The sequence below is a fragment of the Dama dama genome, chromosome 19 (assembly GCF_033118175.1).
Source record: "Dama dama isolate Ldn47 chromosome 19, ASM3311817v1, whole genome shotgun sequence".
Lineage (NCBI taxonomy): Eukaryota > Metazoa > Chordata > Mammalia > Artiodactyla > Cervidae > Dama > Dama dama.
The window spans coordinates 71,526,242-71,553,913 of NC_083699.1; the positions used below are offsets into that span (position 1 = coordinate 71,526,242).

A 27,672-nucleotide genomic window follows, 5' to 3' on the forward strand; every position below is an offset into this window, starting at 1 on the left:
TAGGTAGACAAACATGATTTATTATTCTGCTAGAAGAGGATTCCAAGCAGTGTGGTACAGGCCACACCAGGCTTCCCCCAGGTCAGGGCCCTGCCAGTCAGCGTTGGGCATGAGGCCCAGGACCACAGCCCCAGACTCGCCCTCGTGGGTCTCAGCCATCTGCACAATTCACAACCCACTGCTGAGCATCCAGGAGACAGGCACATACTTCCCTGGATCCTTCTATATCTCAGAAGACTCGTGCAGACACAACCAATACAGTTAATATACATCTTAAGAAAAATAAATATTCTGTACAATGTCATTACAAGGATCAGTGATCTACCCTCACCCCAATCACTACAAAATCGGGAAACCATCATTTGAGTTAAGAGGCATAGTCTTCTTGGCTGTTAGTGTCAGTTCAGCACAGGATGTAGTGCTGAAAACACACTTTTTGAACCATATTTACAAATACACAAAGTTCCAAATTTTAATGTGCTTAGAAGAATTTTTTAAAGAGAGAAGCAGAAATGATCTTGCCGGGGTTCCCTGACCTGGTTTCAGAGGTGGAAACCATAGGCGCCCCTGCCCACAGGCCCTTTCACGTTCTCTCCAATGCAGGCTCCAGGTCACGGTGGGCCCGGCCAGGCCCTCAGTACTTGAAAAGGTCGATGAAGTGCTGCGGGGACACAGGTGTGAAGCAGCTGTCCGGGTCGGCGGCCGTGCAGGGGTGGCCTGAGTCCTGTGGGAGGGGCAGGGTGTTACCGCACGTGCCGGGAGGGAAGACAGCTCAGAAGTCACCAGGCATTCACTTAAATGCACCTGGACCCCACCGCACAGGTATGCGGACAGCAAGCGAGAATTAGGAACACGTGGCTGCTCAGCGGGGAGAGTCCCCGTGCCAGCACGTGGGGGACAGGGCGCCCGAGTCTGGGGGCCGGGAGGAGCCCACGCTTCCCTGCTCCCCAGCCCCGACCCCATCCTGGTCACGCTGCCCCCTCCGCCCACGGTGGGCCAGGATCCACTCTGGAACTGTGCCGGGCACCACCCACCCACGTTCCCCTGAGGGCCCAGCACCACGTCCCCCGGCAGAAACACCCAGGGCTCACTTGTGTCAGAACAGCCTCGGGACCTGGGGGCCAGTTAGGCCAGTGTCTGGAGACAGGACCCCCCCCCCCGCCAGCCAAGCCTACACCCTCCCTCTGGTCTAAAGGCAGCTCAAGGGACCCCGATGGTGGCCAAGTAGGAAGGCCAGTCACACGTCAGCAGAGGCCGTGGCCTCATCGGCCCAGCCCCCCGGGGACGCGCACAGACTCAGGCAGAGAGGAGGTACCTCGAGTAATAAAGCAAGGCGGCAGTCCTGGAGGTGGCGGAGGAGGAGAGCAGTGAAGGGAGGAAAAAAGGGAAAACAGGGTTAGGAAGAGCCAGGCCACACCAGGACTCAGGCTGAACATGAATCATTTATGGAAACGACCAACATCACTGGGCAGTGAACAGGGGAGCGCTGCCCCCGGGCTCCACGCAGCAGCTGGAAGCCAGAGGACCCGCAGGCCATCTGGGACCCGACGTGGCTTCCACCTCCTCCAGCCTCGGGCCCACAGCTGGTGAGACAGCAGAGCTAAGTGACCGTCACGACTTCACTGAGAACACGCAGAGCAGCACAGCGGCTCACACCGGGAACGTTCCCAGCAGGTTTCCCTGAAGCCCACTCACTCCCTCTTTGCCGTCTGAGCCAGCTCGGGGGGAGTAAGTGAACAATGCAGGTTCCCCGGGAGCCAGCTCCTTCCTGCTCAACCACGGTTTCCAAGTCAAGGTCAGCACCAACCTGCCCCTCTCGCCACCCGCTGGCTGCCCCACCCTCGCCACAGCCCGGGTGTCCGCGGGGCTCGCTGTCAGCACAGCCGGGACCCGTGGCCTCCTGGCCCCCGCTGCATGCCTGCAGTGTGGACCTGGCAGTGGACACATGGACACACAGTTGCGATTGCTGCCTTTGACTGGATTCATTCTGTCTGGCTTCCAGCCCACTCAACACCTGGTTTTAGCTGAAGTTCCCTGAAAAACAGCTAGAGGACAGTGGGGTGGGGGGAGCACAGCGGTCTCACAGGAGGGCCACCCCACGGAAGGCAGACAGACCTGAGCTGGGCCTGCGTGCACACAGGTGACTCAACCACTCCAAGACCTCCTTTCACCTTGCCGACATTCCCCCAAAGGCAAGTAGAAAAACTGACAGTGTCCAGAGAGTGAAGCCAGGTCAGACAGGATGGCCGGGGGCAGCTGGGGCGGCAGCATGAGCTCGCGGCAGAGCCCCAGCCTGTGTGTGTGGAAGAGGACAGGTCCGGTGGGAAGCGGGCAGCATCGGCACAGCGGGGTATCGCCCCACCATGCAGCCTCCACACAGCAGGCCTGCCCTCAGAGAGGCTCCAGAAACCGGGCTGAGGCCTGAGGGGGCCAAGCTGTGTCGGGGGGAGTGGGGTGGGGGCGGTGGCCAGCTGGGGGGCTTGCTCAGGAGCCGACACAGGCAGCAGGGTCCACCACAACAAGTTCCAGACACTCGTCTTTTCTTTCAATTTCCACCCATAGACTCAGAAGAAAGTGGAATGGCCTCTGGGAGAAAAACCTGCTCTGTGACCTCACAGATGGACAGAGCCAGTCCCCAAGGCTGCACAGAGGTCAAGGCGCTCAGCCTTCAAGGCAAGACTGTGAACAACATTTCAGAGCCCAAAGACCAGCAAGACACTTGTTCTGAATTTTCATAAACAAAAGAATCTGTAGGCAAATTCTTCTGGAAACCTAAAAAAATCACCTCTCAATTTTTAAACATCCAGAACGTCCCTATTTCTTGATACTTCACCTGAACATTCTGTACGCCAACACAGAAAGTAGCAAGGGTGTTTCTCAGTTCAGTACATCAGAGACAGTGTTCTCGGACGGTCTAACATGGTCTGCCACATGCAAAGTCAGAGACTTCTGTCCAGGGGGGACACACCACTGCTCCCAGTGTCTCTGGAATAAACCATCTGCTCGGGGGAAGCATCGTTCAGAGCAGCGACCAGACCTCATCCGCTGACTCAGCCCTGAAGCTGCCACATGTCTGGGATCACCCTGTGTGCTGTGGCCCCGGGGCTGACTGGTTCACCCGTGTCCCGCTAGCACCCTGGCAAGACTGAGCGTGAGGTGCCCCTGGCCTGGAGGAGCAGCTTCACAGAACCACCACTGCAGCCACCCAACACCTTTCCTCTTGTTAACTGTGCAGAACAAGCCGTGCCAGGCTCCAAAACAAGTCAGAAATGACATGGTCTCCAGCTGGCCCCCGCAGCACCAGCAGTAAAGCCTTGTTGACACGGGGACTCCCACCATACAACCACAGGGGTACAGGCAAAAAAAACCACACTATCATGTAAATAACCTGAAATGAAAACAATTTAAAGTAGTCATTTGCTTTTCAGCAGTTTAGAGTTTGCCACATAATCCAGTCAACAAATTACAGATAAACAGAAAACAAAAAACAACCACGGTGCTTCAGACCAGGCAGAAGGCACGTGGCCCCATGGCCCCATAGGAGGACACGGAGCGGCAGGGCAGACCGCCTGTCACCCTTCTCCCCAGTCAAACTTCACAAAGTTAAACAGACTCAGACTCAAGGCAAACTACGGAAATGGTCTTTCTAAGAGGAGGTGAACAGAAGCACCCGTCCCTCCCCCAGAAACTTGTTTTCATCAGAGTCTGGAGAGGAAGAGACCAGACGGGAGAGGAAGGGACCAGAGAGGAAGAGGATGGGCCTGACAACTGCAGACACAGCTCAGTCTCCACAAGGACCAGGCATGCTAAGTTTGGGTCAAAAAAACAGGAGGAGCCTGGGCGCCTTCATGGGCCTCTCCTCTGCTCCAGGGCTGTGCTTTGAGGAGAAGCCCCTTTGAGGAGGCACCATTGCTGGGGGTCCTGACAGTGAGCTGAGGCCAAGTGTGAAGAATGGGGGACGGGGATGCCCTCCCTTGATTCTAGAAGAGGCGGGGATCCCGACCCTCCTTCTCAGCTCAGCCGTGAGAACAGGGGGAAGCAGCCCGCCAGGACTCGGGCTGCCGCACAGGCAGCGTGCTCACGGCCTGGGGACAGGTCCTGCCCTACCATCCTGCACAGGGACCCGGTGGGTGGCCCCACATTCGGGTCCAGCCACGGTTCTGCTTTGGTGAACCTGCCCCTGGCCCCAGTCCCTGGTGAGACACCATCATGTTATCACACTCTACACTCGGGTGGACATTCCTGATGAGACGCCATCATGTTACCACACTCTACACTCAGGTGGACAGTCCCTGGTGAGACGCCATCATGTCATCACTCTACACTCAGGTGGACAGTCCCTGGTGAGACGCCATCATGTCATCACACACTACACTTGGGTGGACAGTCCCTGGTGAGACGCCATCATGTCATCACACACTACACTTGGGTGGACAGTCCCTGGTGAGACGCCATCATGTTATCACACTGAACACTCGGGTGGACAGTCCCTGGTGAGACGCCATCATGTCATCACTCTACACTCAGGTGGACAGTCCCTGGTGAGACGCCATCATGTCATCACACACTACACTCGGGTGGACAGTCCCTGGTGAGACGCCATCATGTCATCACACACTACACTTGGGTGGACAGTCCCTGGTGAGACGCCATCATGTTATCACACTGAACACTCGGGTGGACAGTCCCTGGTGAGACGCCATCATGTTTTCACACTCTACACTCAGGTGGACATCCCTGCTGAGACGCCATCATGTCATCACACACTACACTTGAGTGGACAGTCCCTGGTGAGACGCCATCATGTCATCACACACTACACTCGAGTGGACAGTCCCTAGAAAGACACGGTCATGTCATCACACTACACTCAGTGGGACAGCCTCTCTCTCCGGGAGCACAGGTGCTCTCCTTACCTTCCAGAAGAGGATGCTGCAGTGCCGGCAGAAGTGCAGGGTGTCTCCGTACTGCTCCTTGGTGGGGTAGTGCTTCTGAAGCGCAAAATACATCAGCTTCCACTCCACGTGACCTTTTTCTGAAAGGATCAAGTGTCTACAAAACTAGACAAACAGACTTCTGTTCAGAATCAGATGACTTTCATAGCAGTGTCATGTGCACAACAACTTTAAAAGGCAACACGCTGCAGGAAACATTCAATTATCTGAAAATAAATTCGAGCTGAATCTAGACAATGGAATACCATGCAGCTGTTCAACAGACTCAAAGGTTTTTATCTGGAGTGATGTCCATGATGTCTACTAAGTTAAAAATAAGTTACATGTATTGTGTCTAACAGGGACTTGTCACCAGAATGCAGAAAGTATCCAAATACAACATGGGCAAAGCATTTGGAAAGACACACAAACGGGCAAAGAAGCACACGAAAAGATGCTCAGCGTCTTGGGCCCCAGAGACGGCAGGAGGCAGCACCTCACACCCTGCGGGGCAGCGACCACACCCTCGGAGGAACAGGCATGGATGGTGTGCTGAGCAGGTGGGCTTGGGGGTGGCCAGGGGCTGCCCAGTGCAGCAGCATCTTCACGGTTCCTCACAATGTTACCCTCTGCTCGTGAGCCCCATGCCCCCAGGAGAAGGCAACCATGGTGGCCCCGTGGCCTGGCTGTGCCCAATCTCTCACCCTCTGATTCAGGCGGGAACCTGCTCGCTGCCCCCACCACCTGACTTTCTCCTGGATAGGTACGTGACCCCTCAGGTCTGCGAGCCTGTGTCTGAGGAGACACATGACATCTGGCCCTCCCTGGGGCCTCCCTGGGGCAAGGCTGTCTGCTTTGGCCCGGCACACTGCTGCGTGTGTCATGGACACCCAGCTGGCAGTGCTGCGCTCCAGAAACCACACAGGGCGGGGGTGGCAGGGAGGGATAGTGATAACCGGGAGACACACAGCATCCACCGGAATCCAAAGCTGGCCCCATCCTGGGAGGGCAAGATGCAGGGAGCAGGCGCCTACCCCTCAGTCTCGAGGGGACACGCCGCCTGGAGAGGGGCCTCCAGTTACAGCAAAGACTAATGGCCCGTCCTTAACAGGAAGAAACTGCCCCGGTTCTGCTGCTCTGTTCTGGGCCGTTTTTAAAATTATGGCTTTCTCCCCATGGAAAGCAAGCTTTCCTGCAGTGATTCCAGTCCACTCCCTGAAGCGGCCAGTCTCGGCCATCAGGGCCACAAGCCCCACTCACCTGCTTCTCCCCAAAGTGGTACTGGCAGAGCTTCTTCCACAGCTGCCGGTCCTCGCTGAGGGCGAACAGTGTCGGGGTCACCTGGCCCAGGGTGACGATGTCCCACCCGTCCGAGAACCTGTGCAGGATGTTGCTGAGCATGTGCACAGGGAGGTCGCTGAGCGTCAGGCCGCTGTCCACCTGCTGGGAGGGCCCCACACTCACTCCAGCGGCGACGCAGGAGCGCGTCGGGCACAGTAATATCTGCTGCCTCCCCACTCCTCCCAGGTGACACCCTGCGGCGGCCCTGGCTGCACCTGGGGCCCCGGACACCGACACCCTAGTCCCCACGTGCGCTGGGCGACGTGGCGTCACTGCACGTCAGGGACTCGGGGACAGTAGCGCCTGGGGCGCATGGCCTGGGCCAGGTCTGGAAAGCAGACACGCCCCACGTGTTACGTGTCTTACAGGTGAGTGGCCCTCACAACACAAGCCCCTGACCACAGGAATGAGGCTGCCGGGACACATACTGTCAGATCATCCCTGCTAACTGCAGGGCCTTAACTAGAGAATCACCACTCCTATAAATCCCGCATTTACATGGCAAATACATGGCCCAAGGTCACCTCTGAACCCAACCACAGATAAACCAAACACAACCTAAGACACTTTAGTGAATGGGGTCAACATTTCTCTTGGTGAAACCAGTTATCAGAATCAACACAAAACATCAAAGACAGCAAGAAGTGGAGATGGAAACACCAACCCTGAGAAGCAACAGCAGGTGAGCAGAGTGACTACTATACGGTGCCGTCTTAATTTACCGAATGTTATTCCAGCCTAAAATATCTAATCTGCTGTCAAGGCAAATTAATTTACCACCTCATCACCCATAGGAACAGCTGTTTTTAATAATTACCATCCCCACTGTCTTTCCAGTGACACCTATAAGCCATCAGAGAGTCTTTAGGCCTGAACCCATCTTACGACAGTTTAATATGTATTCATGAAATATAAAGAGAAAAAAACCTTTGGAAGAGCTGTGACAGTCTTCCACATACACTTAGAAGTAGCAATGGCTTCTGTGATGTAACAGCAGAGACTACTCTCTTGCAGTCCAGAAAGCACATACCTCAGTCATCTGAAGATTCTGCAGCTGCTGCTGCCAGCGGAGAACAGTCTCTAATCGGCAAATCCAGATGTTGATGTTTCCCACCAGCACGGACTTCCCCACTCCTCGGATCAGAATGCACAGGGTGGAGCTGAGGTCTTGGAGAAGATCCTTGATCAGGCGAGGGTTTTGGTGGTCACCAAGAACTGGAATAAACAAAAACGAAACAATGAAACAATACAGTCAGCCCCCACTGTTAAAAATGACCTGCTTTCGGGCTTCCCTGGGGGCTCAGTGAAGAATCCATCTGTCAATGCAGGAGAGCCACGGTTTGCTCCTGGATCCAGGAAGATTCCACATGCCTCAGAGCAACTAAGCCTGTGAGCCACAACTATTAAGCCCGTGCTCCAGAGCCTGGAAGCCACAACTGCTGAGCCCATGAGCTGCAACTACTGAGGCCTGAGAGCCCTAGAGCCTGCGCTCCCCAACAAAAGCCGCCACGATGAGAAGCCCATGCACCACAACTAGAGAGGAGCCCCCACTCTCTGCAACCAGAGAAAAGCCTGTGCAGCAACGAGGACCCGGCACAGCCAAAAATAAATAAATAAGTCAAATGATTTCTAAAGTGACCTGCTTTCACAACCCAAGGGCCTCTCAGCAGATGCCACAGGTAAACAGAATGTGATTTATACACACAATGGAATATTACTCAGCCTTAGACAGGACAGAAATTCTGACATGTGTCACATGAGACCTGAAGACCTTATGATAAGAACCAGTCACAAAGGGACAAGTGTTGTCTGATGCTCCTAATATGAGGTCCTTGGAATAGTCACATTCACAGAGAGTAGATGGTGGGTGCAGGGGAAGTGGGATTAGTGTTGGGGGGGACAGCTGCCGTGATGTGACTATGCTCAGTGCCACCAAGCTGTGCACTCGAGATGCGCAGGAAAGATGGTGTTTTATGTGCATTTCACCACAAAGAGAAAATAATGATTTAATTTCACTGCATATCCAAAGTGGCATCATTTTTGAGGTATCACAAGTATGACGAGATTCAAAAACTTCCAAATTGAAAACTTCCAAATGCTGTCTGATAGTGTACTTGGGGTTGAGTCTACAATTTTGTCTTTAAAACCATCTCTACTTTCTTTTATACTTAATCATAAAGAGAACTGATAGTTAAAATGGCATATATATGCATAAACTCTTAAAGTTCCATTTACTATTGGCCACTAACTAATCAAGACAAACATTAAGTTAAAAAGAAAATTACAGGCTTATCTGATGCCTAAGAACTAAGTCACAACCTTGCTAATTACAGAATCACTATATAGCAAAAGTGAGCTATGACTAGTTAACCATGAAGCAGTAAGTGTCCGTTTAAAACTCAGGGATTACTTTCTCAGGGACTTCCCTGCCAGCCCAGCGGTTAAGACTGCACTTCTACTGCAGGAAGCATGGGTTTAATCCCATGTCTTTCTCCTTACAATATATTCTGTGTCCAAAAGCATCTTTTAAAGAACAATACCAAGAACATCAAGTACCAAGCGGCCAACCTGAGCCCATCACATTATTTGACACCATTAATACTGGCGGTAAATGAAAGAAAATCCAGTCTCCTTGTACTAAGTTTCTAACTAAGACTGAGATCATTAAAAATGTCAGTCCTCGCCTTACCCTTCTGAACGATCTTATCCAAGATGTTGAAGTAATTCTTCTGGGCCACACCACTCAGCGAGGTCAGCTGGGACTTTGCAATCAGCTGCAACAGCTTGGGAGGGGGAGGGGCGGGGGGGGGTTACAGGTGAGCATCACCTCTGAAGGGAAGCCCACCTCCCCACCCCAGTGACCCGAGAAGAAAGCAAAGGATGCAGGTACGGCTGCTGCTCAACCCCCACCCTCCAGTCCCGGCCAGTGTCCTGGCCGCCCCTGCTGCACTCTCTGCCCTCTCCTCTGACCGCCCCAGCCTCACAGGAGCCAGACCTCCCCTGATGGCCCCCCAGCACATCTGTCCCACTGCTCCTGCGGGTCCATCCGGCCCCGATGTCCACCTGCCTCCCGGGCGCCCCCTCTGTCAGAGGCGGGCTGCTCTCAGCACACGGAAGCCGTTGCATCCCTCCTCGGCTCTGAGGGAGGAGCGGTCCCGGTGGCCGGCAGGGATGCTGGCGGGGAGGAACCAGGGGGGACGCGGCAGTAGTGCCGGCTTCTCGGCCACAGAGCTGCCCCTCCCTTCTGCACGTCAGGGACACCGGTTACCACAAACACAGCTCATCTCTAGGAGTCTCCAGCGCCCCATGCCCAGCTCTGTGCACACTGGTTCAGGAGACCTGTGTCAGCCCATCCCCACCCACTCACATCCTGCAACTGCTGTGCCCGCGCAGGCCCTCACTGAAGCCATGCCTGTCTGGGGTGCTGGTCAGACCCGCACCTGCACACACACACCCGTTCACTGCTGCCTGTACTGTTCCTGAGCAATCTGAGCCCCTCTGGGTGAGCCGTAAACACCTTCCAGAACCCGGATCACATCTGCTCCTGTGTCTCTGGAAAGGGGTTCTTTATCCCTCCTTTCCAGCCCTCCCTGCTGCCTCTGTCAGCTGCAGAGGGAGCAGAGAAAGTGCCAACTCACACACACTTACACACTCGCACCGCTGTTGACTATGGAGGCCAAAACAACAAACATGACAATCACATGGTAACTGCTGGGGAGGATCCCGCCGCTAACTCTAGTGTGTCTATGCACACGTGCCCGGTGCTGCAATGATTATAGAAACCACACCCCAGGCCCGGCTGGAGGTCACGTAACCAGCCAGCGTTCTGTCCCGACAGGAGCACTCCTACAGGCCCCTACAGGGAGTGTCTACCACAGCCTCGTGGCACTATTAAAAATCCCAACTGACAGTTTCATGACTCACCACTTACTCTTGGCCTAGGACAATCAGGTGAGTAAACTTGCTAGGCAAGTAAAAACAAACAATAAATGGAATATATAGTGCGATCTCTTATTTTCTGAATGCAGGAAAAGGTAAAAATTTCTTCTAAAAATGTATCATTAACACAATAAGGCTTCTATGCAGCTCTGTTCTGTATCAATTCCCTTCCCTCCACTAGCTTGCTCCCCTCTACCAAGCAGGGCTCATGCTCTGGGAAAAACACCAAGTAGAAAATGCATATGAGACCACCGGGTAAGAAGCCCTGAGAGGAACGCCCGCCTCTCGTTCCGTCGCCAACATGACACGTGAGGTAGGCTGGAGGGAGCTTCAGTCCTCCTCCTCCTGATCCCCACCCCCCACCCCATGGTTCTCCACAAGGAACAAGCACAGCTTTACGCAGCTGCCCAAAGCATCTTAAACATGGGACATAATCTTTAGGGTGCAACCACTCCACGTGTCCTCCGGTGGCTCTGAAATGAACACTCACCCTGACCACGTAATTGAACCTTCGGATGTCCTGGATCGCACTCGAGAAGTCTAAGCGATTAAAAGCTTCTCCCAAAGTACAGTAGCCGTGTCTCTGGAAAAACAGACATGAGTTATGATACATCAAATCAGCCAACCAGGCAAAATGAACAGACAGCTAACGGGAATTAATCTGTGCAACTTTTTTTTTTTAATTTTCACAAAGGAGAGTCATTTTTACTATGATTTATTCCATACTTAGATTTAATTTTTGAGTAAAATGAAAGCCATTCTAAATCTGTCATTTATGTATAATCAATTATGTATACACATTGACACTTTACACCACTGTAGATACAAAGGTAAATACTGATTAAATACTCATCAATTTCTTTTGTTGACATGCATTTGGGGAGGCTTTAATTTAGGCTTTTATTTATTTTATTATTTATTTATTTTATTTTATTAATTTAGGCTTTAAATTAAGCCTAAAATAATAAAATAACCAGATGTATTCTAGGCTGTGCAACTACAAATACATAAATCATGCTTGGCCACTATAAAAAGGCCTCTTCTATGAACACACATGTTGCCATTCAATCCCTCTGCATGCAGTCCTGTGTACATCCAGCCACTCAGGATGAAGGCCGGAGGCACCTGGGTGGGGCCGGAGGTTTGCATACCAGTGTTTAGGTGGAAAGGGCTGGAGGCGATGGAATGTGACAACGGGCAGTGTTCAGGCTGGGAACAGGGGGCCTAGTACCCCAAAACCCAAGCATGTGGTAATAAGGCTCACGGGTTCAAGAGTCAAAGACCACGAAGGAAACTTGACTTTTTTTTATTACCAGAAACACTGCAAAGATGTTTTTCCTTAATGATATGCCCCATATTCTATATTAAGCGCTGTAGCGATTTGAACCCTAGGTTTCAGAAGACATTTTAAACTTTATCCCTGTTTTTGAACACTTACAACACAGAGAGGTTTCAGTTCAGAGTTGTGAGCATAAAGCGCGGAATAATCACAGAAAACATGAGGAGACAGATACGCCTCGTGTTTCACACACAGACAGGAGCAGGCCCAGCGGGGCGGCGCCGGGGACACCTTGTTTCGACACGAGACACACCCCCAAACCGCAGCAGCCTCAAGGTGCAGAGAAGCCAACAAGACACACTCATCGTAAATGCTCAACACCACTAGCTGCAGAACGTTCCCTGGGGGCTGTGGAGGGCGCGTCGGTCATAATACAAAACCCGTCACAGCCGATCACGTTTCTCTTTCTCAATGAACAGCATCCAGACACCGGTGTGACAAGACTCCTCCCGGCAGCCACCCATCTCACAACAGGGCTAGAAGACACACGCGTGCACCGCACAAGCAGACACTTGGTGGGCCCAGAGGAGAAGACCAAAGGTGCGATGCTACGTGGAGAGAGGGGGGCCCTCCCGATGCCTGCCTGTGCCCCTGCTCCCCGGACCCAGCAGCATCCGAAGCCTCGCAGCCCCCTCCCCTTCTGCCTCGTGTGTGCCAAAGCAGGACATCTACTCTGTCTCGGAGTCTTTCATGAGCTCACACAGGTTCTCCCGGCAGCACACATCCATTTAACAACAACAACTACTGCCAAACAGGTCGGATTAACTCCCTGTCTCAGGATCTAACCCTTAAGCTTCTAGGAAATGGGGTTGTTTTCAGAACATCCACTACCAACACTGCCAGAACACTTCCCTCACGCCAACAGTCTAACACATGCTAAACGACTCCTCCCAAATTATTTCCCCCAACTGTCGCAAAATAAGGAAAAAGCAAAAGAGTCTTTCAGGCTACAGATGGAAGCAAGCTTCCCCAGACACCAAGCAAAGAAAAAGGAAACAGACAGCTGAGGTGAACAGACCACACCTTCCGTCAAGAAAGCAGGATGGCAGGGCTTGAACGGCTTTTTGCAGATTCCAACTTAACTACCAACACCACCTTCACTGCTCTACAAATAAACGAGGGTTTACAAGCTGTTCCCACCCTTCCAGAACACATGGGGGCCAAAACACAGCCTCACCAGCAACAGCAGCCCACTTCTGAACAGCTCGGGGAGGGCGGGAAGAAAATAGCAAAGCACCTGCGGGCCCCTACTTGTTCTGAAACAGCCCTCAGCTGAGTCAGAGCTGTACAGGGTGCTGACATGCACCACACACGCACACACTCACACCACACACACACGCAGAGGCACATACACCACACATGTGCACACACACACACATGCACACACAAGCACACACACACACTTATGCACTGAAAGACCCTCATAAAGCTTTCACCTGTCAGAACTTGGACACTGATTTGATATTGCAAAAGAAACAATTTACTTAAGGTGACATCAGACATCCAACAGAAGCAATACAAAATATACTCTTATTTATAACAAAATACTTACTTCTCTTGTGCTTTCTTTGTGGACATAGATCCAGTTTTCACGATAAAAACCTAAAATAAGAATTTGCTTTTAACATCTGGTGACTCATTACCAAATGAAGATTTTGAGGAGCTTCAAAAGCTGCACGTGTAACAACACTGTCTGATGCCATGGGGACAGGAAACTGCTGACTCGGCCACGTGCTTCACCTCCCAACATCAGTTTACCGAGTGCTGAAACATCTTTGCATGAAAGATGACATGGCACAGCCACGTCTTGGTGACTTAGAAGAAAATAGTGTCACCAGTGACTTCATCCATCTCCAAACATAAATGGCTACAAATGAGCATTTTGTATATACCCTAATAAAAATTCTCTTCCTCTTTCATTGTCCCAATATGGTATTCCATCTAAATACACTTTCCACGTAACTCACGTCCCAGAGTTTCAAGGATGGAGACTACATTGCCCATGGGAGCCTCCAGGGGGCGCACTAACAGGCCCTCAGTGACTCAGGGCTGAGCACACGCACAGGCACTCTCTCAGAGCCGCCCCATCTCCAGGCGCTCGCCCACCCTGCCTACAGGCTCCAGCTCTGACGGCGACTATCTCCTGTTCGGAACCAGCAGTGTCTCCTGCATCAAAGCAGTGTCAAGGCCTCTAAAGGTCAGTTTCACTGCTTGGGAGTGAACAGACCTGAATTCAGGATCGCTACCGTGACTCAGTGGTTAAAAAACCCACCTGCAATGCAGGAGACACGTTCAGGGTTCAATCCCTGGGTTGGGAAGATCCCCTGGAGGAGGAAATGGCAACCTGCTCCAGTATTATTGCCTGGAGAATTCCATGGGCAGAAGAGCCTGGCAGGCTCGCAAGGAGTAGGACATAGCGACTAAACACACATAATTCAACATTCAGACAGGCTGTTCTGTGGGTTTTCCTGTCTTTTATTTCACTGCTGTAAATCTTACTGATGACTTAGTCAAGCAAAGGGCAGAGCTGCAAGACTCTGACCCCCAAGTCTGACCACCTCTGGACACACTGTTGCTTATGTAACTGGATCAGAATTTCTGCCCTAGAACAGCACTGTCAACACAATCCAATTTATCAAAACAGTCCACAAGCAAAAATAATGAGATTATTAATGAAAATGATCTTACACTGAGTATTTGTGTCATTTCTAAAATGGTCCTTTTTCCTTTTTTTGGATGCATATTCGTGCTCTTCATTACTGAATATTTCTTCATCTTCACTATTTAAGATACTGAAACAAAGATACATTTTATTAAAATATTTTTTAAAAGGATTTCTTAATTTGGATTTTCTTTTGTAAAATAAATAAATAAATTTTGGTTTATTTGGACAATAAATACTTTTACAATTCAGGAGCCCAAAATAAAAATCATGTTAAAATCTGAAGGCAATCACTTAATTTTCAAAGCAACAAATCACACGCTTGAAATTATAAGGCTAATATCTAAGTTTTTTGTTTGTTCTGAGAAATCTGAGGTTTATCCTGGTTCTTATCAGAAAGTTGTATCAGGAAGTGATGTACTTGTTTTAGAATCTCCTAAGGATTTTGACATGCTCAACCAAGGTCATTTCAGGCTTTAAAACTTAGATTTATAATCTATACTCTGGAAAAAAGTACCTGATACTAATGATCTGCTGTCTCCTGATCCAATGCTGAGGAAACACCCAACATTTCTGCTTGTCCCCACGTTTCCAAAGACTCAACTAGAATATTACTGCACTGGTACGTATCCTTACGAAGCATCAATCAAATAATGCTGCCTATTAAGGCCTCCAACTGAAGCCGGATGAAGTAAAACATGTCTTTTATCCACTGAAATACATGTAATTTAAAGCTTTCCCATTTTTTTTCTTTTGGATGAAACAAGATAATAAAATCATAAACAACTTGAAAACACTTTCTTTAAAAAAAAAAAATCTTCCTTGTAGTTAAAAAGAAAAAAAAAGACTAGGCAAAACGCAGCCCACCCCCTTCAAAAGCGAAAATGACGCAATGTTTACTCTCGGCACACTGACCCTGGACAGCTTTCCAGCTGGTGGCAAAGAGGGGCTCCCTGGAGATCCTGGCCAGCAGAGGTCCAAGCACCGATGCACAAAACCAAGGAGGGCACACTGCTGGCTTCCTCGCCACCACTCTCTGACAAGAAAATTGTACACAGGCGCCATCCACTAACCCGAACTCACTTTTAATAAAAAACAGCTGAATTTGCCAAATGAATGCATGCATCACTGTCAGAACAGACTTAAACAACACTGGCAAGAACTGTAAATCAAGACAGGCAGAAGAGCACTTACCAAAAACAAACAACTTAACATTCAGTGACAGGTGCTAAATAACACCAGTTCGTAGAAACTGGATGATCCTGTCTGTATCTCACAGAGTCTCACACGAGTTTGCTGTCACTGATTCAAGCACTAAAGGCAGAAGCTCTCCAATCTGAACAGCTTCGCTAATGACAATCACACGGGTATCCGGGAGGAGCGGAACCACACTGCTCTCCAGAAAGACATCAGAGAGGTGGAACCCGGCACGGGGGATGAGGGAGCTGCCCGGCACCCCCACACCCGACTCTCCGCCCCCGGAGAGTCACGTCTGGCTGGGCGAGAGCAGCGAGGGGCCCTGGGGAGACACGCCCACGTGTGCTCTGCCAAACTCTGCCCTGGGAGGGCCAGGCCGCCAGACTGCCCCTCATCTGAAGGAATAGTCCAGGGACAAACATATAGGAGGAAGCACAGACATCTATGCATTTAAGCTGTCTGACTCATGCTGTCAGTTCAAAATATACAGTTGAGAATTAGGTCAATGTGAGATAAAAATATGCAGTATATCCATGGCAAGACCCATGAGTCTCTGGAGGAAGAGGTCCCCAGACCTCCCACTCCCCAAGCGCTGCAGGACACCGGTGACATGGACTATGAGTGACTCGCCACGGCCCGCCAGCCTGCTCCTGCGTCTGCAATCACTCACTTCCATCTGGGGAGGACCACGGCCCCCAGCCACCGCAGCCGCTCACACACCAGCTCGTGAGGTGGGGACAGGCGTCTCCCTCTTCCCTTCTCCCGCCAGGAGGAAGCTATACCCTGAACCGCACATGTGAGGCCGCACTCTGGGACCCGCAGAGCAACGAGACACATCACTTCAGCCCCGAGCAAAGTCACAGCGCCCCTCAGGCCTCCAAGAGAAACCTCTCCCATCTGGCGCAAGCCATTATTAGGGGCCTCGGACGTAGGCCACCAGCACTGCGTCTTTTCATTTCTTCTCCTTCCCCAGCTGTGCGTGCATGTTTAATCGCTTCAGTGGTGTCTGATTCTTTGTGACCCCATGGACTGTAGTCTGCCAGGCTCCTCTGTCCGTGGGGTTTTCCAGGCAAGAACACTGGAGTGGGTCGCCATTCCCTTCTCCATCCTCAGCTATAATGGGAGGTTAATAATAACAACACCTATCTCTTAGAAAGCTGTAAGTAGTAAACGTTTTAAATAAAAAGAAGATAGCAGCATCTGTGTGCGGGCACCAGGACTCCACCAGGCTCAGACTCTGGCTAATAACTTGTCTCCTCACACCAGCCTGTCTGGGGGTGATTCTCAGCCAACTGGTAAGTCACGGGGCTTCAGCAGACGCGACATCAATGTTGGATGGGAGACACCATGGCTCTGCTGAGCTAGACTCACATGCCGTGGCCAATGTCACACTGGCTGTTCTCTCCCTCAAGTTCCTGGCTCCATGCATCACATCTTTTCCAGCCGTCTTCTGTTTTGATCCAACTCCATCCAGGAGATCTCCAGTCCTGGCCCAAAAATGGCATAGTTCGCCTATAAAACATGGTTACTTTATGTTAAAAATGTGTAACTGATATAGTGCTTTTCATTTAGAACATGTGTTCATTAATTTTAATGAATACAATCCTATTTAAATGTCTGTATGTGCCTTACACGCCGGCTACACAGAAAGATAAGACAGTGAAGATAGCACAGTCCTCAGTTGTCCTAACAGGGTAAGACAGATGAGGACTGGTGGATTTCCTAGCTCAATCCTGCATGTGCCATGAAAGGTGTCCCAGGGCTGACATCCCAGCTCATACCTGAAGAACAAGCAGCCAGAGAGTGAGGAAGAAAGGGGGAAATGACACAACAGAATATCCACTCAGAAGTTAGAAGCAAAGGACATGAGACACTGATGCTCAGCCCTGTACACAGTCGAGTTTGGTGAAGCTGACCACGACAGGGGAGGAGCGGGGAGTGGCTGGCATGAGAACGAAGAGGCCACCAGTGCAAACGACTCAAAGGAGCTGGACTGCACTCTGAGGACTCAGAGTGGTCAACACAGGGACCTCTGCAGGGAGGTGACTCAACCAGATCTGAGCTTCACAAAGACCTCAAGCTACTCAGTCTCTCTGCCAGCACCTCGAGTCTTCCCAGTAATGAGTGTCCTCTGAAATTACACGGCTGCCACCTGCCTTCCTCAAGAAAATACCATGTCTTGTTCAACTCTGTATCCCAATACCCAGAACGATGCCAGGCACATAGGGAGCTCACCAGTCACTGAATGATGGAAGAATGAATGAAACACAAGGAGATCCATGACTCGGGGGAGAGGGTGAGGCAAGAGAGTAAGGTGGGAAAACCATCAGCATCCAGACAGTATGACCACAGGAACCACATCTCAGACAGAGACCAGACCAAGCGGGACAAGGAGAGTCAAGCCACAAGCTCTAAGACTCACTGACATGTAAGGAATGGGCAGATGAAGATGAGCCAAGAAAGGACACCAAAAAGGAAGAGCCACAGATGCAGCGGAAGTGGCAATGCAAGACAAGAATGGATTCAAGAAAGAAACGATCAACAGAGAGGTGTGATAAAGAAGCCAGTGCGGTAAGAATTTAAAAGTATACATTGTATTCAGCTGTACAAAAAGGTACTTCATAATCCAACAGAAAGTTTCAATAGAGTAACTGTGTTAAATTAACCTCATGTACAAAGTAAATCTGGGGTATTTCCCTAATATCACACATCATATCACAGAGTACACAAGAGATTAAAGTGTTTAAATACCATCTCCCAAATATATTTAATATAACTCACAAAAAATAAGCTATTAAAAAGGCATTTATACAGGCTTAAAAAAGACAAAAAAATTTCAGAGAGAAATTCTAAGCCTTCAACAATATTCCTGAGTTAACTACAAGTGCCCAATATGAAATGTATGAAGTAATTTTCCACCATACCAAGAGGATCTCAAAACCTTGTTTAATTAATAATCAGAACACACCTTTTTTAGTCACATATTATTTAATTTAAATCCTTGCTTTAGAAAATAATTAAAAATAATTTCCTAAATCTCAACAGTACATTAATAAAGCTCATATTACATTCCTGTTTCACAACTACAGATCACCCTGAAATGCAAAAGCCGCCACCCATGTCCAGTCAATCCAGATAAAACACAAACAAGAGAAAAATATCTGTTAGGACCACTCTGACAACTGCCAAAGTATCTTTCAATATCATATTTAAACTGCATTTTAGAAGAATCAAGTGGCAACCGTACAGAATATTGCCAATAAGTACAAGATACGATTTCTTCAATGACAAATATATAAACACAGACTAAATGAGTTGTTCTAATCCCAAAGAAAGGCAATGCCAAAGAATGCTCAAACGACTGAACAACTGCACTCATCTCACATGCTAGCAAAGTAATGTTCAAAATTCTCCAAGCCAGGCTTCAACAGTACATGAACTATGAACTTCCAGATGCTCAAGCTGAATTTAGAAAAGGCAGAGGAACCAGAGATCAAATTGCCAACATCCGTTGGATCATCAAAAACGAAAGAGACTTCCAGAAAAACATCTATTTCTGCTTTATTGACTATGCCAAAACCTTGACTGTGTGGATCACAACAAACTGCAGAAAATTCTTCAAGAGATGGAAATACCAGACTACCTGACCTGCCTCCTGAGAAATCTGTATGCAGGTCAGGAAGCAACAGTTAGAACTGGACCTGGAACAACAGGCTGGTTTCAAATCGGGAAAGGAGTATGTCAAGGCTGTATACTGTCACCCTGATTATTTAACTTATATGCAGAGTACATCAAGAGAAAATCTGGATTGGATGAAGCACAAGCAGGAATCAAGATTGCTGGGAGAGATTTCAGTAACCTCAGATATGCAGATGACACCATCGTTATGGCAGAAAGCAAAGAAGAACTAAAGAGCCTCTTGATGAAAGTGAAAAAGAGTGAAAAAGTTGACTTAAAACTCAGAATTCAGAAAACTAATATCATGGCATCCAGTCCCACATGGCAAATAGATGGGGAAACAGTGGAAACAGTGACAGACTTTATTTTGGGGGGCTCCAAAATCACTGTGGATGGTGACTGCAGCCATGAAATTAAGACACTTGCTTCTTGGAAGAAGAGTTATGACCAACCTAGAAAGCTTATTAAAAAGCAGAGACATTACTTTGCCAACAAAGGTCTGTCTAGTCAAAGTTCTTCCAGTAGTTATGTATGGATGTGAGAGTTGGACTAAGAAGAAAGCTGAGCGCCAAAGAATTGATGCTTTTGAACTGTGGTGTTGGAAAAAACTCTTGGAGAGTCCCTTGGATAGCAGGGAGATCCAGCCAGTCCATCGTAAAGGAAATCAGTACTGCATGTTCATTGGAAGGACTGCTGCTGAAGCTGAAAGTCCAATACTTTGGCCACCTGATGCGAAGAGCTGACTCATCTGAAAAGACCCTGATGCTGGGAAAGATTGAAGGCAGGAGGAGAAGGGGACGACAGAGGATGAGATGGTTGGATGGTACCACCTACTTGATGGACATGAGTTTGAACAAGCTCCAGGAGTTGGTGATGGACAGGGAGGCCTGGTGTGCTGCAGTCCATGGGGTCACAAGGAGTTGGACGTGACTGAGCAACTGAACTGAATTGAAATGTGTTGTTACATTATGCATCCCTTCCCTAAAGGTATACCAGTATACTCTTTTGACGAACTGAAAAAAAAAAATGAAAGCCCCCTCCACATACAATATATGTAAATACATTTAAATATATGTGCAGATGAAGGCAGTCAAAATGCACAAACTTACAGTTATAAAATAAACAGGTACTATGGATGTACTGTACAATAAGCTAGTTAAAACTGCTGTACATTATATATGAATGCTATAAAAACAGCAAAGCTTATGACTTCTCATCATGAGGAAAAATACTTTTTTTCCTATTTCTTTACTGTTGTATCTATATGAGATAATAGATGTTCACTAAACCTATTGGGGTACTCATTTTGTGATGTATGTAAATCAGACCGTCATGCTCTACATATAACATGTGGTTTAAAAAAACTGAAAATAAAGCTACCATAGGATTCTGCAATCCTACTCCTGAGCATATATTTGGAGAAAAACATGATCTGAAAAAATGCATGCACCCCAATGTTCACTGCAGCAGTGCTTACAATAGCCAAGACACGGAAGCAATGGACAGAGGCCTGGATAAAGAAAATGTGGTACATATATACAAAGGAATATTACTCAGCTGCTAGAAAGAATGAAATAATCCCATTTGCAGCAACATGGGCGGACCTAAAGAGTGTCATACTGAGTGAAGTTAAGTCAGAGAAGGAGAAGTATCGTAGGACATCCCTGATGCGTGGAATCTAAAGAGAAATGATACAAACAGTAAGACTCACAGACTTAGAAAACAAACTTATGGTTGGAGAGGGTGGGGGGAGGGTGAAGGGAAGACACAGTTTTGGAGTCTGGGATGGACATGTACACTCTGCTATATTTAAAATGGACAACTAACAAGGACCTGTGGTACAGCACGTGGAACTCTGCTCAATGTTATGTGCCAGCCTGGAGGGGAAGGGGGGTTGGGGGAGAATGGATACATGTATATGTACGGCTGACTTCACCTGATACTATCACAATATTGTGAATCAGCTAAACCCCAATACAAAAAAAAAGAATTTTTTTAAACTTATATACAGTGCTATCAGTTCAGTTCAGTCGCTCAGTTGTGTCTGACTCTTTGCCACCCCATGGACTGCAGCACGCCAGACCTCCCTGTCCATCACCAACTCCCGGAGCTTATTCAAACTCATGTCCATCAAGTAGGTGGTACCATCCAACCATCTCATCCTCTGTCGTCCCCTTCTCCTCCTGCCTTCAATCTTTCCCAGCGTCATGGTCTTTTCAAATGAGTCAGTTCTTCTCATCAGGTAGCTAAAGTATTGGAGCTTCTGCTTCAGCAGCAGCCCTTCCAATGAATATTTAGGACTGATTTCCTTTACAATTGACTTTGCAGCCCAAGGGACTCTGAAGAGTCTTCTGCTAGATCACAGTTCAAAAGCATCAGTTCTTCGGCACTTAGCTTTCTTTATGGTCCAACTCTCATATCCATACATGACTAATGGAAAAACCATAGCTTTGACTATACAGACCTTTGTCAGCAAAGTAATGTCTCTGCTTTTTAACATGCTCTCTAGGTTGGCCATAGCTTTTCTTCCAAGGAGCAAGTATCTTTTAATTTCATGGCTGTAGTCCCCATCTGCAGTGATTTTGGAGTCCAAGAAGATAACGTCTGTCACTGTTTCCATTGTTTCCCCATCTATTTGCCATGAAGGGATGGGACCAGATGCCAAGATCTTAGTTTTCTGAATGCTGAGTTTTAAGTCAGCTTTTTCACTCTCCTCTTTCACTTTCATCAAGAAGCTCTTTAGCTCCTCTTCACTTTCTGCCATAAGGGTGGTGTCATCTGCACATCTGAGGTTATTAATATTTCTCCCAGCAATCTTGATTCCAGCTTGTGCTTCATCCAGCCCAGCATTTCACATGATGTACTTTGCATGTACGTTAAATGAGCAGGGTGACAAAATATAGATTTGTCATACTCCTTTCCCCCCTTGGAGCCAGTCCGTTGTTCCATGTCCAATTCTAACTGCTGCTTCTTGAACTCCATACAGATTTCTCAGGAGGCAGGAAAGGTAGTCTGGTATTCCCATCTCTTGAAGAATTTTCCACAGTTTGTTGTGATCCACACAGTCAAGGCTTGGGCATAGTCAATAAAGCAGAAGTAGATGTTTTTCTGGAATTCTCTTGCTTTTTCTATAATCTAATGAATGTTGGCAATTTGATCTCTGGTTCCTCTGCCTTTTCTAAATTCAGCTTGAACATCTAGAAGTTCTCTGTTCATGGACTGTTGAAGCCTGGCTTGGAGAATTTTGAGCATTACTTTGCTAGCGTATGAGATGAGTACAATTGTGTGAGAGTTTGAACATTCTTTCCCATTGGCTTTCTTTGGGACTGGAATGAAAACTGATCTTTTCCAGTCCTGTGGCCACTGCTGATTTTTCCAAATTTGCTGGCATATTGAGTGCAGCACTTTCACAGCATTTTCATATACAGTGCTATATGTCACTAATATCTCAGTAAAACTGGTAGGGGTGATGTTATGTAAAAAATGTCCCTTGAAGAATTTTTTAACAGGAACAAACTGTAACAATTAAAAACAATTAAAATATCTAAAAGAGGCTTTGTTAAATATATGTTATTACACCAGGGATGTAAGTGACTGTAAATAATAATTGTGTGAATATCTCTTATCATAAAAAGATATTCATAGTATATTAAGTGGAAGAAGCAAGTTTTAGGAAAATATATGTGATACTTCCGTGTATTTCTACATGTGAGCACAAATTTATACACGTGTGCACAGAAAAAAAAATCTAAAAGCAGATAAAATGAAATGTAAACAGTGAATACATCTGCATGTTTGAATTTCAAGTGATTTCATGTTTGAATTTCAAGCACATTATTTTTCCTTTGAGACATTTTTATTTTTAATATTTATTTTCTTAGGTGAACATGTATTAACCATGTGACAATTTTTATAGAACACAATTTGCTGATGTGAAAGACAGAAATGGTGACATTGTTAACCTATATTATTTGATTCCTGATGTAGTTGAAGAATTATCCCCAGTATTTGTTTCTCTTTTCTTTTATGATTTGTAAGCTCACAGGTTTAATAAATTTATTATTTTAGTTTTTTCCTTTCTTGTAGAATTTAGAAGTTTTTGTATAGTTAAATTAATAAACTTGGTTTCTCATTTAAAAATATATATACATATATATGTATACATGCACTCTTGTAATATGAATACTGAGTGAGTGAAGAAAGAATGATTAAAAGAAATTCTGAGTAAAAAGCAAACCCTCTGGGAAACGCCTGAAGAAAAATGAGGACATGAGCTTAGCCTTGGAGCATGGTTAGACCTTAAGTGAATGGAGAGGAAAGAAAAAATACCAATCACAGAAATGATGGGTGAGAAAAATATGAAGACAGGAATACATGCAACATGATTTAGAATAAGCAGAACAGGCTGGCTGAAATAGAGAAATCTACAGCAAGGCTGGCAGGTATGTTGAAAAGGAGACGGAGAATGTTGACTATCAGAGATATTGGACTTTATTCTCTAAGTAATTAAAAGTTTTGAGCAATCCAGCAATGTGAGCAGTGCTATTTTGAGAATCATTTGCCAGGGTCTGAAGAATAAATTGAAGGGGAGAAAAGAGGCAGAAAGAGTAACTACTTAAGCCGTAGAAACCTCTTGTCAACACCTCAGCTAACACAATATTTTAAGGCTTTATGACACACATTGTACTTGCCTATGTGAATACCATGCCCACTCACCACTTAATGCATTTATATTCAGGCCTCACAAGCAATCCCTATAACATTTACACAAAGTGTCTACTGTAAAGTTAAGAGTCATCTTGGGGTTTCCAGTAAGATAATCGATTCCTTTACAACTACCAAAACTCGACAGATAATCACGGTGACTTTAACAACTCTGTGAGAAACAAATATATTTGGCCTTAATTTTTCAGCTGCTAGGGAGTGAAATGCAGCTAAATGGACCATGGAAATAATAATAGTACATTTCCATGGGTTTTCAACACAGAGTAAAAGATTTGTTTCAAAACAAATGTGTGTATTCCATCCTAGAAACGTGAATTATCTTTATACTTATGCTTTATACTTACATATAACCTTTTTAAAAAATTGATGTATAGTTGATTTACAATGTTGTGTTAGCTGCAGGTGTATAGTTAAGTAATTCAGTCATGTACATATTTTTCATATTCTTTTCCATCATAGGTTATTACAATATATAACCTTATATAATACTCAAACGTAATCTTTATGCTTTAGTTCATAAACTAAAGCAGAGATTCTGGAAGCACAGTGATCACAAACACTAAACAACCCCCCCGCCCCAAAAAAAAGCCATCAGGGAAAAGAAAAAAAATGACTTGAAATGTGAAAGACCTGGCTCTCAAATTTTCAAAAATATTCCCACTGTGAGACATCTAACAAATCTGCATACTGAAAAACAGTATTGCTAAACTTTTGGAATGATGACAACCCATCATCTTGTATGGAAATATATCTATCTGTTCTACTAAAAGATCTGAACTGCTAGCATTTGACAAATTTACTTAAAATTACCTTTTATTTTAATAATTTCCAAATAAAAAAATAAAAACTAGAAATTACTCCTGAAAATTATTAAATGTGTAAGAGTAATGACTCAAAGTGTGGCTACTCTTGTGAAATAGCTGGTACAATCTGCAATATTATGCACATTTTACCAACTAATGTCAGAAAGCATATGGGGCTATCTATCATAAACTTTTCCTTGATGTCTCTTCTATACAGCAGGACATGGAGGTGAAGCACTGCAAGAGAACTGGACTTCATCAACTTCATTTACCAGCTCAAACTCCTGCACAAGAGAATCACAAGTAACCAAAAAATGTCTTTCCTTCAAAAAATTAACTTTCTGTTAACTAATGATAACAGCAGCAAACATTTACTAGATCTCAGTATGGGGTAGGCATTACTCTAGACAATTTATTATCTCATTTAGTCCTTACACTACCCTACAAGGCAGGAAATGTTACAATCCCCTTTTAAGAGTTTAAATCTGTATTTTACAGATGAAGGAACTGAGGCACCAAGGTTGGTGGAGCTGGGATTTACAGTTATGGAATCTCAATCTACGATCCATCTCTAGTACAACAGTTATGACAGCAATTCCTGGATACCACCATCCATCTCTATCATAACACTTTTATTTTTTTTTTATCACAACACTTTTATAACAGTAATTCCAGGACACCATATAAAAACAGATGTCATAAAACTGCAGGTTTTTTTCCCCTTATATTTTTTGGCTTATATGTCATACATCAGATATGATCTAAAGTAATAAACTTCTAGCAGAAATCAAAGAAGAACTAAAGAGCCTCTTGATGAAAGTGAAAGAGGAGAGTGACAAAGTTGGCTTAAAAATCAACATTCAGAAAACTAAGATCATGGCATCTGGTCCCATCACTTCATGGCAAACAGAGGAAACAGTGGCTGACTTTACTTTGGGGGGCTCCAAAATCACTGCAGATGATGACTGCAGCCATGAAATTAAAAGATGCTTGCTACTTGGAAGAAAAGTTATGACCAACATAGACAGCATATTAAAAAGCAGAGACATTACTTTGCCAACAAAGGTCTGTCTAATCAAAGCTATGGTTTTTCCAGTAGTCATGTATGGATGTAAGAGCTGGACTATAAAGAAAGCTGAGAGTCGAAGAATTGATGCTTTTGAACTGTGGTGTTGGAGAAGACTCTTGAGAGTCCCTTGAATAGCAAGGAGATCCAGCCAGTTCATCCTAAAGGAATTCAGTCCTGAATATTCATTGGAAGGACTGATGCTGAAGCTGAAACTCCAATACTTTGGCCACTTGATGCGAAGAACTGACTCATTTGAAAAGACCCTGATGCTGAGAAAGACTGAAGGTGGGAGAAGGGGATGACAGAGGATGAGGTGATTGGATGGCATCAGTGACTCTGTGGACATGAGTTTGGGTAAACTTCTGGAGTTGGTGATGGACAGGGAGGCCTGGTGTGCTGCAATCCATGGGGTTGCAAGGAGTCGGATACCACTAGGCAACTGAACTGAAAGTAATGGTTGATCTAAATATAAAACACAAGACAAGGAAAACATATGAAAGGAAACAGAGCTATAAGTTTTAAAAGGCTACATATACCTTGCTGTTTTTCTTAAAGTCAGATGGAAAGGAAATGGAGTAACAGTACTTATCTCAATCACTAAACTGATTTTCAAAACAATAAAAACTATAACTGTACAGCAAGAGCTATTGCTATATATACTAGGAACAAGTTACAACGAAAATAAAAGGCAGTTTCGTATGTAGACAAAAAGCTGGCAAAGGAGTTTCTTCTCCAGTATTTATCTTTCATCATCAATTTTGAGAAAATAATTTCCATTGTTCTTAGATAAGAATGACTGATTCTTCATTTGATAAGCATTTGACTTTTTCTGTTGCTTTCTTTTCCTTACAAGACTTCCAAATAATGTTGACAGATAAAACATGAATATGGCTTCTGAGTGTGGAAGAATCTTATCCAGAGAGATCAAGCAGGGGTAAATCGAGGGCTGGGGATCAGAAACGGGATTTACCATAAGAAGGCCTGAGATATAATCACAGATGCCATAAGGAAACGGAAAACAGTCCCGAAAGAGGGGAAGTGGAATTGGAAAGAAAAGAGAACGCGAGTCATTTCTGATTAGGGCTGGAGGGAAGGGTTTGCGAGAGGCAGGAAAGAAAGGTTCCTCAGGACTCCTTTCAGATGAGTCTTAGCAGGCCAGGGCTGGGAGAATGGGCAAAGCGGAGCTTACCGCGAAGAGAAGGATGCAAAATGCAGAGGCGTCAGCTCAAGAAAAACAAGGAAGGCAACCGCAGAGGGGCCGGAGCCCAGTGAGGGCAGACGACTGACGCCGGGAGGACGGGTCTGGCCTGGGGAGGGCGGAGCCGGAGGGCGGACTCACAAGACGCCGGGCCGAGGGACTGGGATCCCGGAGACGGAGGGCGAGGGGCGGTGGGCAAGGGGGCCGACCTGTAGAGGGCGGGAGACGGCTAAGGACCGGGCGGGGTGGTGAAGGAACCTGGACGGCGTGTCGCGGAGGGTGGGCGCGGGGTTGAGGCCGACAGGCTGCCTCGGTCCCCACCTGACGCGCGAACGCCTACAGTCCCCACCAGGCGCGCGCAGCATCGCACTCCTTACCTAGCGCGCCGACGATCCCGGCCCCACCTGGCGCTCAGAAGCCCTCAGCCCGCACCTGACGGCGGAGCGTCAGGCTTTATTGCCGGAAGTTGCCCGCCGCCTACCCGGGAGCGCCACGGGAAAGCCCCGCCCCCGGCCGCGCTGATTGGCCGGCGCGGCTCCTCAAGGCCGTGTTGCTACCCTGATCCAAGAGTAGGCAGCGCGCGCGTGCGCAGTGGGCGTCGCCTGCCCTAACCCACTGGGCTGCTGACTGCCAGTTCTCAGTGGGTGCGGCCCGGGCCGGAGGGTACCGGCGCTGCGGGGTCCTAGGTACCCTAAAGGGTGTGGGTACCTGGGTCCTGACTGCCGTGTGGACTGCAGATCCGGTCACCCCCACCTGCTCAACTTTCCAACCCAACGGCTGCCCAGAA

At 47.2% G+C, this 27,672-nt stretch overlaps 1 protein-coding gene across 7 annotated transcripts; it reads right to left on the bottom strand.

Moving 5' to 3' along the window:
- On the bottom strand, nt 1-27,388 carry FBXO25 (F-box protein 25). Of its 7 annotated transcripts, none has more exons than XM_061167366.1 (12): nt 27,263-27,353; nt 26,877-27,094; nt 16,784-16,924; nt 14,242-14,345; nt 13,106-13,155; nt 10,705-10,797; nt 8,965-9,058; nt 7,306-7,490; nt 6,195-6,374; nt 4,917-5,060; nt 1,316-1,342; nt 1-724 (listed from the first exon to the last, which is right to left on the bottom strand). In XM_061167366.1, exons 3-12 carry the CDS (start codon nt 16,915-16,917, stop codon nt 635-637), a joined length of 1,101 nt encoding a protein of 366 aa, XP_061023349.1. In that variant the 5' UTR covers nt 16,918-16,924; nt 26,877-27,094; nt 27,263-27,353; the 3' UTR covers nt 1-634. The 7 variants fall into 7 exon arrangements, with proteins under 7 accessions (XP_061023349.1, XP_061023346.1, XP_061023347.1 ...); XM_061167363.1 differs by having other exon boundaries at nt 6,195-6,377; nt 27,263-27,351; XM_061167364.1 differs by lacking the exon at nt 26,877-27,094 and having other exon boundaries at nt 6,195-6,377; nt 27,263-27,388.
- Nucleotides 27,389-27,672: the final 284 nt, after the last annotated feature.